The sequence below is a fragment of the Chelonoidis abingdonii genome, chromosome 10 (assembly GCF_003597395.2).
Source record: "Chelonoidis abingdonii isolate Lonesome George chromosome 10, CheloAbing_2.0, whole genome shotgun sequence".
Classification (NCBI taxonomy): domain Eukaryota; kingdom Metazoa; phylum Chordata; order Testudines; family Testudinidae; genus Chelonoidis; species Chelonoidis abingdonii.
Genome location: NC_133778.1, coordinates 24,148,811 through 24,163,654, shown reverse-complemented (window position 1 = coordinate 24,163,654; position 14,844 = coordinate 24,148,811). Strand labels below are relative to the sequence as shown.

The following is a 14,844-nucleotide window of genomic DNA, read 5'->3' as shown; positions in this document are numbered from 1 at the left end:
CCCATAGCCTTTTAAATCGCAGGCAGGCCCTGCTGCCGCAGCCCTGGGGTAGCGGTGGCAGGGCTCCAGCAGTGATTTAAAGAGCTCCGGGCTCCGGACGCTGCGGAGAGCCTGGGCCCTTTAAATGGCCAGCCAAGCCCCACTGCTGCAGCCCTGGGGTAGCAGCAGCAGGATTCTGGCGGTGATTTAAAGGGCCCTGGGCTCCCTGCAGCAGCCGGAGCCCTGGACCCTTTAAAGCACCGCAGGAGCCCTGCCTCAACCGCGCTATACGTGAACCCGTGTTATATCGGGTCGTGTTACAGCGGGGTAGCGGTGTACTTCAAAATAAAGAGCTTCCTATGAGGCTTTGTTCAGTGCTTCCTCTGTGTCTTATTACAGCTGCATTAATCACAATCACCAAGTACCACACACAGAAATCCAGGGTTTGATTCTCTCTTTGGAGGATATGAGTAGCTTCTATTGAACTCAAAATGGAGTTACTCATTCTTCAGCGAGAGAACTGGGCTCCAGGAAATTTAAGGTGAAGGGCTCAGTAAGACAGAGTGGAAGAGGAAGAAAGAGGGAGACAGGAAAAAAAAGGTTATTAAAATAATTGTATCTCCCCCACCATTTTTACACAATCCTTTTCTTAAAGCTGCAAAGTAATAAATCCAAGAAGACAACATACCTCAAGCATATTTCCTGCCTTCAGTTTAGAGTCTGTTTGTATTCCTTTCAGGTGTCAAGTACATTACTCATGTGGACACGCAAACATTCATGGCTAAACATAGCCAAGAATTATAGACATAGACACTTATTGGCGTAGTCAGACTACAGTCCTAATTGTTGCATGCAGTTTTGTTGAAGCTGTGTTGGTTCCAGGATATTAGAGAGACAAGGTGGGTGAGGTAATATCTTTTATGGGATCAACTTCTGTTGGTGAAAGAGATGAGCTGTCAAGCTACACAGAGCTCGTCCTCAGGTTCTGGCAGGGTCTGGTGCTGCTTTGAATTGGTGGGTGCTGGTTTACAGGAAGCCTGCTTCTGATGGTGAGCTTGGAGAGGTTGCTTATAGGTCAGAAGAGGGGGTTCAGGAAAGATTTCTTTCAGGATGTGGTCCCCATCAAGTATGGTCTGTACTCGTTTAATGATACTTCCTACTGGTTCCAGTGTGGGGTCAAAGGTCACAGCTAAGGTGTACAGTTGGAGGGAGGCTTATTACACCCTTTGTTGTCACCTACCAGCTCATACTGAAGCCCATACCAAGTATCATTAAACAGTTACAACCCGTACTTGATGACAACCACTTTCTGAAAGAAAACTTTCCTGAAACCCTTCTCCGGCTTTCAAACAACCCCCCACCTCATCAAGCCCATCATCGGAAGCAGCTCCCCATAAACCAGGATTCAACTCAAAGCAGCACCAGACCAACATATGCAAAACTTGCAGACATGTCTCCATTGCTACAATGATCAACAGCCCCAACGCCACACCTTTCAAGATCCATGAGTCCTACACATGCCTATCACAGCATGTGATGTACTTCCTACAGCACACTAAATGTCCTAACAACAACTATGCAGGTGAAAGCAGACAATCACTATGCCCCTAAAATGAACTCACACAATGATAAAAGACAAAAACACCACATCACTTATGTTTACATTCATAACTTTGCTAGACAATAAAAATCATGGCTTGATAATCATAAATTCCATTATATAGAAGCTTTAAACTACCGTATGGAATCTAACAGTGACTGATAAAGAAAAGTTATAATTCTCTACTAAATGTTTTTCCATAATGGTTAATGTTACTCAGTCTCTCTTCCCAACAATGCTCCCTCAGCACAGACAGGATGTATTACTTTGTGCAGGGGAGGGGAAGGAAAAAAACCCAGCCAGAGCAGTACTCACTCTTCTTGGAGAATCATCTGCATCTCTGCTCCTTTTAAGAGCAGATGCTTCAATACCATCATTACAAAGACAAAATCCAACCAGCATTACATGTGTGTTCCAGGTACCTTGCCCTGATGGTCATGCTTCATTTCCCAACCTCTCGGCAGCTCCAGCTGTTTGTTAGCAAACATATTGAGGAAGCCCACCAAATCTCGATTATGCTGGTAACGCTCAAAATGGTGGGTGTCCCGCCGGACTTTGGTGATCATGTGCTTCAAACACGTGTTGTTTGTAAACATGCGGTAGGCACTCTGAAAAATTCATAATAAAATAATTTCAGGAAAGGACATTAGAAGTTAAACGTCTACATAGACAGACCATCAGTTCAACAGTTGGATGAGTGACTTATGTTCCAATGAGTGGATAATAACTTGAACCCAAACTAGCAAAGCACTTAAGCCTGAGTTCAGTGGGCACCGGTCCTTGCCCAAGAGCAGTCCCACTGATGTCAACAGGACTGCTCACATGTTTAAAAGTTATGCATGTGCTTTAGTGATTTGCTGAACTGGGGCCCTGACAATTATAGAAAGAGTCAGCAATATGGAAGAATGGACATTAAAGAAAGAATAGCAGAGTAGGAACCAGTTATGAAATAAACACTTCCCAATATATTTGATCATAAATGTTTTATTCTTGCAGGCATTCTTTGAAGTATCTATATTTTAATCAAACAAAAGTATTTAGCTCTTTCCCTCCAAAAGGTAGCCTTCCTAATGTAAATGTATGTCCTGCAGCTCTAATAAACTTTGAAGGAAACTGTTTCTAGCTGAACAATAGCAGCAGAAAAAGAGCCATGAAGTCTTCATTGCCTGACTCTATTCACCCACTGAGGCGCAAGCTATATTTTCCAGCATTCCACTTCACTGATGTTGGTGTATTTATGACTGCTTCTTCTAGCAAGAAAATTGGCCAAAATTGCAGAGACTTCACAATGTCCTTCCTAAGCATTCTCTTAAGCGTAATATGTATAAAATAGCGTCTCTTCTCTAGCCTAGTTTGGCACTATATTTTTTAAGGAAACTCACCAGGGATTTACATTAACTTGTTTCAACCTACTTGGATTCTAAAAGGACGCTTCCATGTTTGATTGTAGCTCTACATAAACCAAAAGAATGAAAGACACAGAAATACACATGCCTTTTTTTCAATCAATCAAACAAAATGGACCTATACCCTATGAATTAAAGATGCAGCTGTGCAGGCTAGATTCCATGCAGCTGATTGGAACAATACACATACCATACAATTAAAACTAACACTGCCCAGTAGTTTTAAAGCCATTGAATTATTAACAGGAGAAATAATGTAATGAATATTTCACTGCCTGCAAGTACTCCTGTGACTGGGCAAATAGATAAGCAAAAAGTAAAAACTGAAGACACTGTAATGCCTCCAGGGGAAGTTTTTATATCACACCCTGCTCCAAAAGAATGCACTAAACAGTGGCATTTGCTATATCTGTCCAAATACACTTACCAGTGTATACCGTATCCAATCATTCTGTAGATTGTACACTATTCAGGGCAGAGATTTATTTGTTTGGCACCTTCCCTTTATTATATAATGTAAAGTACACTTACAATGCTGTATACAGTAGTAGCCATTACAAAGTCAATATTTACCACCATTACTAGAGTGATATCTGATAATGCAAAGAGTCACTGTGTGTAAAGCAGACAATAACTGAAGTATCTCAAACAACACGGTGGTAAATGGGTAAATATTGGTTCTTCAACAGTTACCACTGTTAATAAATAAATAAAACGCCAAACCAAAAAAAAAAAAAAAAAAAAAATTCCCCATTGCATCACTCTGATTTTCTGGACATCTAATGTAATGCAGTGATGAATCAGTTCCATAACTAATAAATGCTGCAGTTCCTCAGCACAGATGAAGTCGAAAACCTTGACTTGAGCCTTATGTCAACAGCTGGTATGTACTGTCAGTTTTCCACAGTGTTTTCGTGGACATGCACAATTTGAATAGTAAAGTAATAAATCCCCCACATTGACCAGCTCATCACATAGTTTCCTTTTTCATATCTTAGTCTCAAAATACTGAGTAAGATTTTTCTATATAAGAAAAATACAGAGACCACAGATGTGCCCATATTTATCAATGTATATTTATGAAATTGCATGTCGGTACACACTATACTCACAGGATTAGAATGCAGCACTGTAAAGAACTCTGGACTGATAAGGAATTTCACCGGCGGAGACTGTAGCAATAAAGTAAGCCTGGATCTGGAGGTAGAGTGAGGCAGCATATTCTCCCTTCGAAAATCTAACAAAGTGAGTGACAAAGATTTCCAGTAATAACCTTTAAAAAAACCTCACTGCAAACAACTACACTGATTTGCCTTATACAATTATGATAATTCCTTGAAGGACATTTCTCTCAGGTTCTTAAAATGTTCTTTACATAAGTGTATCTCAAATAATCCTAATTTACCAATTCATGTTTGCTGAAGATATCTGACATTTCCAGGGTAACAGTGTAGTAAGACTTTTTAATTGTTTCTGATGTAAGAAATACATAAGTGCCACTCTTTCAAATCAAATGAGCTCCGTTAGGAAGGACACTATACTTTAAGCAACCAGAATATACAACTTAATAGAGGAGACTGGGAGAGGGAAAGGACAGGTGTTAAGTGGGAATATAAAACCTGAGGGAAGAATAGGGACTTCAAATAGGGGGAGTGATGGGAGAGAGACAAAAGAAAGAAGGAAATGAGGAACACAAATGGAGAACGACAGGGAACATAATAAAGAAGGGGACAGTGGGAAACAAAGGTAATATTTGAAACAAATATGGAGAAAATATTTCAAGCATTGAAGGAGTTTTGAAAAATGGAAGAGAAGAGAGATGAATAAGAAGAGAGAAAATGTCACAATAAAATGCCCCCCTCCTTGAGGTCCCCAGGGTAAGCACTAGTGTTGTATATTGCTAATGCCTTTATATGCACTGGAAAATATCTTGAGAAGGGCTGAAGGCGTGAGTATGGAGAGGAAGATTCCTTTGCAGGTTACAAGAGGCCAAAGAGGGAGGAAGGGAGAAATGAATGGGTTAACTCAAGGATCCAGCTAGGCCCAAAGATAAGGAACGAAACTGCAGCCCAAGACCAGCGCACACAAACAAGCTCTCCGCTGCCAATGGGCAGCCGTAAGAAAGGAGACAGAACTGAAGGGGTGCAAAACTTGTATAACTGCGTAAGTCAGTGAGTTGAAAAACAACAGTCTCGCAATCCTAAAACCGGTGTGTTTTGGGGAAACTAAGGGATAGGTAACATAAATCTGTCACAAAAGATACTTACAACTACTGCTCATGCAGTACTTCCCTCAATTCCTCCCACTGTATGTCCATCATGGGGATGTTGCCTTGTTCTCAGATGATATTCTCATCACTTCTTTTGTGAAAGTCAGTAGCGTAACATCTAATTAACTTCTTGGCACCTCCAGCAGTCCCTGCCCTCCCCCCGCCGCCAATAATGAAATTATGCACAGAGAGACCCTGATTGTTGGTGTCAAGGGGTTAACTTTAACAATAGAAAAGCCTTCATTAAGGAAAAACCTCACTGAATTTTAAACTTAAAATTGCCTGACAAAATGGAGAATTCAGGTTACTTGCCAGGTATATAATTCTGCTGGTTTAATTCATTCAAGCTGCCATCTAAGCTCATCTTCCCTTATATTAGCAACAGAAGCAACATAGAAATGAGCTCCGAAGTCAAGAGAAGGAGGAGAAATTCATATTAACAGAGTAAAGGAATTGCTACAGACTAGCCTGGTGTTCAGTATATGCCACCATTAATAATCATAATAACTAAAAAGTTGGCAGCCGCAGAACATTTTTATGCAAATGGCCTACATTAGCCATTTACATAGCTTCCTAATGTGAGAGAGTAAAGAAGCTGAAACACACACACAATTCAACATGCTGATTGAATAAGTGCTAATAAGCTGAGCCATAGCAGGTAGAAACAGGACAGTAAATGACAGCAAACGGTGATCTGGTTCTATGCAAACAGAAAGTGGGGTTCTCCTTATCTCATTCAATGGCTGATGGGCTGAACTCTCCACTGATTGACATCAATTTTATTTTTACCTGCATTAGAATGATGGAAGTCAGTATCTTCTCCAGCTCCATCAATGGCATGTGGGTGCTCTTCAGGCCTATCATTAGTCATTGTTCGACGAATACTCTGATATCTAGAATTACAAGACTGAATTTACACATACTACAGGGTGACTACACCCTACAACTGGCACTAGGAAACCCCAACTACTGAAGCTGTTTTAATTGCTTTTTCATCCGTGCACCCTAAAATCCACAGATGTCTGATTATTCATAGCCTTCTATGGCCTGACTTTTTGTGGTTCCTTACCCATTGTTTTTGGCCAGGTTGCCATTGAACATTAATGGAACATAGATGCTAGTAGCCTGCATCCAAATTCAGGGGGACATTCAGAAGAACCACACTTAAAATCCACTGGTTCACAAACGCTGGCACAGAGCTACTTATGGTAGCAGCTGGGACCTAGTCCTCACACTGGCTTTAAAATGCCAAGCACACTTTTGGTACCATAAACTTAATCACTGACAACAATTCTCACCGGCGATTCAGCTGCTCCATTTGCTGTATAGAATTTGACCTCTGGAGGATCTGTGGGGCTGGAGGAGCTGTGGGTCGCTGCCATGTTGTTGTTCTGTTTACATGATCCACATAGAATATCCTCCCATGGCTGTCAATTCGGGCCTCCCAGTCTGAACAGCAATAAATCGTTATGAGGTATGACTTTTACTTTACATTTTGTTACTTTTTAAACTACACCTGTTGTCCTGAGTTTCTATTTCTCTTCTACAAGAGTCCTTCGATCCAGCACTTTTTGACTGCCCTCTGTCTACATGACTCATAGGTAAAACCCTAGGCTTCTCTCAGATGTTATTCTGCAAATCAGCCTCCTACTGTACTGAGTTTTCTACAGAATTCACATTTAATATGGATTATCCAATATGTGCTGATGCTCCACTGACTAGGGAGCATATGACCCTAGGCAGAATCTGTGTGTTCACACCCTACACACTATGCAATGATGTTTTGTACAAAATATGCCTTGTGAGGTATCATTTGAAAACTAACACCACACTAGTCAATAATATCATTGTAAAATATATGTGACAATGCTGTATGTGAAATTATGGATACTCACTGACATTATGCTTTAAAGTCTGTGACTAGGTGTTTAAACCAGCATAACAGGTGGAGTGGATTAACAGGTTTTGTCCAGAAAAAAGGAAAGAGGGTGACACCTCAAACCAGGTGTGGCCAAATTCAGTGGGCTATTTATTTGTATTGTAGGTGGAAATAATTTGCACTTTAGCAATCACCAGCAGAGGAGGAACCAGCATGGAGCCTTACCCTCCAGAACCTATGACTCCTTTATTCAGTATGAACTAATTAACTTTATTTGGGGGAAGCCTTCAGAAGAAGACACTGAGGTTCACTGGACTATATGAAAGGGGGAGCAAACCCCTAAATTATCCTTCACCTTATGGCAACAAAGAAACCAAGTGATTTCATCTCTATGATGGGTCCTAGCCAGGCCAGTCAGTAAAAATTTGGAAAGAAGACTGTGGGTGAGAGAAAGACCTTCTTGAACAAAGACTGTACCTTGCTAGATGAGTGTTTTCACTTTTATTTGCTTGTAACCTTTATTTTTCACTTAATATCACTTAACCCATGCTCTTCTATGCACAAATTTGTTTTACTTTAAATGTAAATGAACCCGGTGCTGTGTTTGAACTGAAGTAATGGTTAACTCTGATTAAAGTAATAAGCTGTACTTTTGTCTCTTTAAAAAAAAAAAGCAATAAACCTTACTGCTTCCTTAAGTGTTCCAGAGCAGGGCTGGATGCTTCCAGGCAGCCAGACAGTTTTGGGAAATTCAGGACTGGAGTGTATGAAAGTAGTAACCACGGCTTGTGAAGACCAAGGTGGAGCAGAGGCTGTGTTGTAGGCAGGCTACTGGGGTCAGAGAGCTGAACCAAGGCTGCACAGCACCCAGACACAAGGGGACTGCACGCTTGTCTGCTGGTGCCCAGGATGTGAGCCACAGCAGCAGAACATTTAAGGTACTTAGGATTACAGGCAGACAGTGACACAACCCCTCAGTGGGTTTGTACCCCAAAACATTGTAGAGTATGAATCCCAAATTAAACAATTCAAGATCTTTGGGTTCACTCACTTCATCTGCAGTATGCTGTGATACAGTCATTGAAGTTTACAGCAGGCCAGAAGGCCAGCTCAAGTTCCACGCACCAACTGAGCTCCATTTAAACCCAAAATTATAGATTTAAGCAGAACTTCAGTGGTGTATAGCCCCCTCCTGGCCCTCCGAATTGCACCTTTATAGAACAGAGGTGACCTTTGTAAATCTTAACTAGTTGTTTTGATTTTGTTTTTTTCAGCTGTCAACAACAGTAAGGCATATTAGTTAATGATACATAATGTGTATTTCACTGTGATAAATTACTCTTTAGAGAGGAAAGATTATATTAAATGCTCTTCCAGTGCTGCAATGATAAATGAAAAACCACATTCACACACACAGTAGAGTACTAACCAGAGACTGTGGAAAACAACCAAGCCCACTCCTAGGGAAAGCAACAAATAAATGGTAGAAGACAACCTTGATTACTTATATAGACACTCGTTTACTTCTCAGCATAGGGACAGCCAACTGACCAAAAGTAATTAAGCCTGGTAAAACCAAATTTTTCAGAGTGCTGTAACCTCTTTCTTGGCTTTCCAAGAGGACTGCTAATTTCAGAGTATATAGAGATTTTATATTCTGGTGGAAAAAGCCTTTCTAGAGGGAAATTTGCCTCTACTTAGCACATATTCTCCACTCCTTTCTTCAAATCAAGTCCGCAGCTGAACAGTGTTATGCAATAAGGTCCCAATCCAGCAAAGCACTTGTGCACATGCTTAACTTTGAGCATGTAACTAGTTCCATTTTCTTCAAGTTAAGCACTGGCTTAAGTACTGCGATGCATTGAGACCTCAATGCCATTACTGAGGCAACTACATAGATTACTGCCACCTTTAATCAATTAAACTGGACGCAAAATGTGTTTACAAAATTATATTTTTAAAACAAAAGCTTGAAGGTACAGTGCATTTGCATAGTTTCTATGCAGTTAATCAAGGTTTTATAGTACCAGGTCATCTGTTTTTTGCTTTCCCTATTAACATAATGAGTAATTTGTAAAATCAGCATATGGTATATGTATATTGCATAAATAATTATTTTTTTTAATTTTTGAACATAATCTATACGACAACTGGAATAACTATCTTTTCCTCTGTCTCAGCCTGATGTAACAAACCTAGAACGTATTCCAAAGCACCTTGAGACTGTGGTATGCTGCCCACTTTTGACTGAATAAGCATGTTTCATTAGTGAGTGTTTGCCCCAGATAACATCACAATATTAATAAAGTAACATTCAAGCACATTTTCAGACAGAAAAACTGAATCCAGATGGTGTTCAGTAATTTTTTCTGGTTTAAGTTTTATTCATAGTAGTAGATGGATGATCTGTATAAACCCTTGCACTGTGCCTTGATTTTTTCTCCTTTCTAAATATTTACACTAGTATAGGAGTGTGTGGGGCGGAATATCAGGGCTCAATACTGGGTACAAACACACACACACCCCCATAGTAAATGACAGTGTTGGAATATTATATTGCAACACAAAATGTAAATATTATGAGATTTTTTTTTTAAAGGCAATAATTACAGCAGACACAGCATATGAGAAAAATAAGCAGTTTCTATATACATCACTGCAGTATAAAAGCCACCTCTCAAAACGTTTCTAATTTATTATATCTTGACCTGATCTCATCTAATTATTTCCTGTAAATGTTCTGTATCCTGTCAGTGAGAAAAGTGATGAAAATGCCAAAAGTACCTATCTCCCCCAGGCAGGACTCTGAAAAGAAATACTGTGTTTGAGAAATTTTAAATTAAGGTGTAGGGTGCTAACATTCTCTTTGGCTGACCTGGTAGTTGGGGGGTTTTGAATGACAACTCTATCATGACCATTTGCTGTAATAGAATCAAACCGGAGCAAGAGGATAATGGGCTTAATTCAGCACTCCTGTGAGGTCTCATTACTATGCCAACACAATCCTATTCCAAATGGCAAGATGAATATCCTACTTTTTATTAAATTCAGTGGGCAAAATCCTGATCCCACTGAAGTCAAAGGGAATTTTTCTGCTGTTTGACATCAGTCTTCAAAACCACCTGCCTACTCTCATCACCCCTTGTGAAACGAAAAAGAAGAAGTCAGGGCTGGTATAGGTTAGTGATTGTCTATGAAGGGGATGTTCGTAATTGGCCTCCATTTTTGGGGGGGAGGGGAAATGGGGGTAAACAGTGTTTCCCCACTAGCAGTGTACAGGTGGATGCTATAATCCTTCCCCTTCAAATATTTAATACTGACTGGGTTACAACTGGGCCAGGGTTATTCATATGCATTAGTCAAGTAATTGAAAACAACATGCTAGCCACATACACAATACTGAGTAACTATTTCTAAGCCAATTTAGAGGCATCCAAATTTAGTTTAACATCTAGGTTTACTTTATGTCCAGAGTGTCTTCATTTCCTCCACAGAACAAAATTAATTAAAATAATTAAAAATAAAAGAACTAAAATAACAAAATGTCTTAATTTCTTTTTACACCTAATTGTATCACCATTCCACTAATGATCACTCTCTGGAGCCCTCAACAATGAGAAAGTGCCAGGTCAGCCAAAGAGAACATTAGCACCCTACTTCTACTGTATCTCATGCATTTTACATAATAAATATAACCCATGACACAGCAGCTGAAAGCAGGAAGGCTAAAGCTTCAAGCTCTAGCTTTCCAGCTGATCCTAGAACTCCAGTTAGCACTGTGTGTCGCAGAGTTACGTTATTTCAGTGTAAATCTCCACCAGCTTTGAAGTACTCCACAGCTTCCAGAGTCCTTGGATATCTTTGCTTCCTAGCCCCTACCATAGCACATCACCCCACACTGCTACTCATCTGGATCACAAGTTGAAAACGCAGTTTCTTTTCCCCATAGATCTCTACCAATTTCATTTAGTGGACCACCACAAGAAGTTTAATCAGCATAGCACATTGTGGTACTTCCTAAACCAAACACAGTCTGTCTTACAGAAGATTTTATAGCCTTGTTCCCCACACAGACCTCCTCTGCTGATCTTAGTTCCCGTTGAATTACAGGGCCACATTACTCCTAGAGTAGCTTATATCCTGAACACTTGGATTAAAGTAAAACAGAATCTCACTTGGTGGCAGAGCCTCATCCACTCTCTGATATCGGCTAGCATCCTGACGTACTGACGGTAGTGACCTCAAATTCTGGTGGCCATTGGCTTGGGAACCTAGGATTAAACAGAGAAGACATTCAGCTATTTTTTCATTCAGTGCTAAGAAGCTGTTGACTGGCCTCTGAATTGAACAGCACAGTGAACATGGATTCTGTCTGTAATTTCAAGTCTCAGAGGGGCACCAACTCAGAACTGGCTCCTCAGACAGCATACAGACCACATCAGACCACCGTGGAAACCCAGTTCAAATACAGTAACTGCTGCTTTAAGATCTTAAGGCCAAATTCTATATTGGGGTCCATGGCTGCAACTCCACTGATTTCAGTAGAATTACGCAAATTTACACCACAAGGAAATTTGGCTCTTAGTGGCTGGATAATAGGACAACAGAGGTCTATTGACAATACTTTAACAAGATTGCCCACTAAAATAATTTCCTTTAGTCGTGTAAGCAAGGGGTGAGGGCTGCTCAGTAAGAGAAGGAATAAATGATTCTACTTATTGGTTTGTTCCCTTAAATAAAAGTTCATACTCACAACCAATGGGGAGAGATAACGCCATTTGTCAAGCTCTCTTATATGATTAAGTGCACTTCACTGGAAAGATTTACACATTGTTTCTGAAAAATATACCAACCATGTTGAAAGTATACACAACTTGTACACTCTGGGTGAAATCCTGGCACTACTGGAATCAATGACAAAATTTCCACTGACTTTAATGGGGCTGGGATTTCACACTCTGTGTAGGTGGCGTGTGAGGATTCTGAGAGAGTCTGGGAATATCATTCCCAGGGATATTTTGGTGCAATTTGGTACATTCAGAAGTCTAAATGTTGCTCTTCAGAAGTATTTGATGTACTTGAGATAAGCCTTCACTGGCACGGATGACTTACTGTAGCAGTATCCAGCATGTGATCAACTTCATCAGTGGCTGGCAGCCATCCCAGGCCTCCTCAAATATGGTGATGAAGTGCTACCAAAGAACTCCCAAGAGTCCCCACTTCATCACCAGAAAAAGGAAGTGAATGAATACATGGTAAATTGTGACTAGGGACAAGTTATTTATTATAATATATTACTACCTACGCTGAAGTTAGCTATGACATAAAATTTTTAAATCCTAAATTAGCTTTACGAGTAATAATTGTAAATAGAATGAATGTATGAAATCTTTTCCCATGGAGAGACATGCTTGAGCAGGTCAGAATTTGTGAATGAAAGGGGAATCAGCTGTAAATCTGATAAATAATTATTTAAAAAATAGAGCTTTTGTTCTCTTTGCACTTTATGATGCACAAAGATTTGTTTTCCCCTTTCCACAAAACAATAAAAAAGTGCCAGGAGCTCAATTTATTATGTATTAGTTTTCTGATTTGTTTTTTCCCCCCATTAATAATTTTGATTAGCCAACACAGTAACATGATCTGATTTCTTTTCCAAGATACACCACTTTCCATTTCAGTTTTTTTTCCAATCGGATTTTCAAAACCATAACAAATTGATTAAAATACTTTTAAGATGGTTTTTTTTTTTAAAATCTGACTATTTCAAAACCCACCAAGAACAGAACTATTTTGAAATTTTTATGAAGTAAGTATTTTTAAACAGCTCTTCTGATGACTGCAGAAAAGACTTCTCACTCAAAAAAACAGTCCCATTTATTGTTTCCACAATAATTACCTCCACTAGCTCCTTCAACTTGTGAGGCTCCCTCCTCGCATGCAGCTTGGGTACCTTCAGTTTCTTCATCCTGACACTGGCTACTTGCAGCTGCAGCCTGCAGACTCCTCCTCCTCTGCCAAATTTCTTCTGAGTCATCTCTATCCTGTAATTCCTCTCCTTCAGCTAGCTGCCGAGCCTCCTCTTGACTGCTGGGTAACCGCACCACAGGTAAAGAGCCAGGAGTGCACACAGAGTCCTGTGTTTCTGCAGCAGGCTCACTTCTGGTCATATGCGTGGCACAACCTCCCTCTTCCTCTTCCTGAGAAGAAAAGGCAGGAGTCTCAGAAAACCTGGCACTTTCAAAAGAAGAACATCGAGTTTCGACTGAGGAGAGACATGTAGTCACACTTTCATTGCAAGAACTGTCTGCCCCTTCCACATCACTCTCTCCTTCTGGTCTGGTACTGGCCTCACTGACACTTTCTGTGCGAACAGGATCACTGTGCTCAGTTTCTGAGGATACCTGGGAAGGTTCAGATCCTTGGTCAATGGATTCTGTTTCATTAATACCTCTTCTGCTACCAACAGCAGAGTCTGAAGCTCCCATGTCTGCACTGCTAGTAGACTGCTCTGCCGCCTGACAGGCACACAATTCACTGCCAGCCCATTCTACTGACAGATTGTTCCGAGAATCTGGCTGGCCTTCACCATCTTCTCCTGCTAACTCTGATGGTGGAAGCCCTTGGAGAGTCTCCTGCTGGTTATCAGAGGGCTGCAAAGGAGTTTCGAGGGCTGGTACTTTCTCATCCTCTGCAGGACCTTGCATTATCTGATTTGACAATGAGTAACTTAAAAAATTTCCTTCAACATTCCTTGTAGCACCATTAAACATTACTAAACCACCCTCTTCTTCCAAGGAAGACTGAAAATCCAGATCTTTATGCAACTCATGCTCCTCTTCATCTGAGTCAATGTGAAGCATAGCATTAAGTCTTGTGTCAGTAGGAAAACTACTCCTTAGTTTTGGGGATGCCCCAAGTGAATGGTCACTGCAGGCAGATGTCCCAGGTCTAGGATGACTATTGTGTTCTATTGCATCCAAATAGTCATTCAGTGAGTCCTGGCGACCTCTGTTAGGTGATGACCTTGTAGCAGTAGAGGTTAACTCCTCCTCGTCCATTTCTAGAGTTGTACTAGTCCTTAAAGAATGCGTAAGGAGTGCATTTCCAACAGATTCCTCAAGGATTGGGCCATTTAAACAAACTGGAAGCGTGTCATGGTTCCCTGCTGGCATGTCCTCATCATCAGAAGGGCTTCCTAAGTCTTCATTCACAGAGTTCACTCCTAGCAAAGTATCAACTGTTTCTGGTGAAGCATCTGCAATGAAACACAAAGACTGGGAATGAAACACATGAATACATCCATTCAGTTCATTCTAATATCTATGTACAACATGATGCTATAAACACACTTCTGTTAAGATACCCATTCACTGCATACAAACAATGAAGTGAAAAAAACTCGACAATAATAATAAAAAAAATAATCTATACTGCTTGTCATAAACAAATAGTAAAGGGTTAATGTTTTTTTACCTGTAAAGGGTTAAGAAGCTCAATAAACCTGGCTGACACCTGACCAGAGGACCAATAGGGGGACAAGATACTTTCAGATCTTGCTGGAGGGAAGTCTTTGTTTGTGCTTTTTGTTTGGTTCATTGTTCGCTCTCGGGACAGAGGGACAGGACATGATTACAGGCTTTCCCAATCTTTCTGAATCAGTCTTTCATGTTTCAAAATTCTAAGTAACAGCCAGACAAGGTGGATTAGT

General features: G+C 40.4%; 1 protein-coding gene across 3 annotated transcripts in view; it reads right to left on the bottom strand.

Annotated features, from left to right (window-relative positions):
* Positions 1 to 14,844, bottom strand: part of HECW2 (HECT, C2 and WW domain containing E3 ubiquitin protein ligase 2) — a 264,897-nt gene that overhangs the window by 68,862 nt on the left and 181,191 nt on the right. For all 3 annotated transcript variants that reach the window (XM_032803610.2, XM_032803612.2, XM_032803611.2), the window contains 6 exons: positions 13,033 to 14,391; positions 11,309 to 11,404; positions 6,553 to 6,703; positions 6,044 to 6,147; positions 4,098 to 4,222; positions 2,002 to 2,187 (listed from right to left, as the gene is read on the bottom strand). In XM_032803610.2, the coding sequence (XP_032659501.1) occupies positions 2,002 to 2,187; positions 4,098 to 4,222; positions 6,044 to 6,147; positions 6,553 to 6,703; positions 11,309 to 11,404; positions 13,033 to 14,391 (2,021 nt within the window). The remainder of the gene's footprint in view (positions 1 to 2,001; positions 2,188 to 4,097; positions 4,223 to 6,043; positions 6,148 to 6,552; positions 6,704 to 11,308; positions 11,405 to 13,032; positions 14,392 to 14,844) is intronic.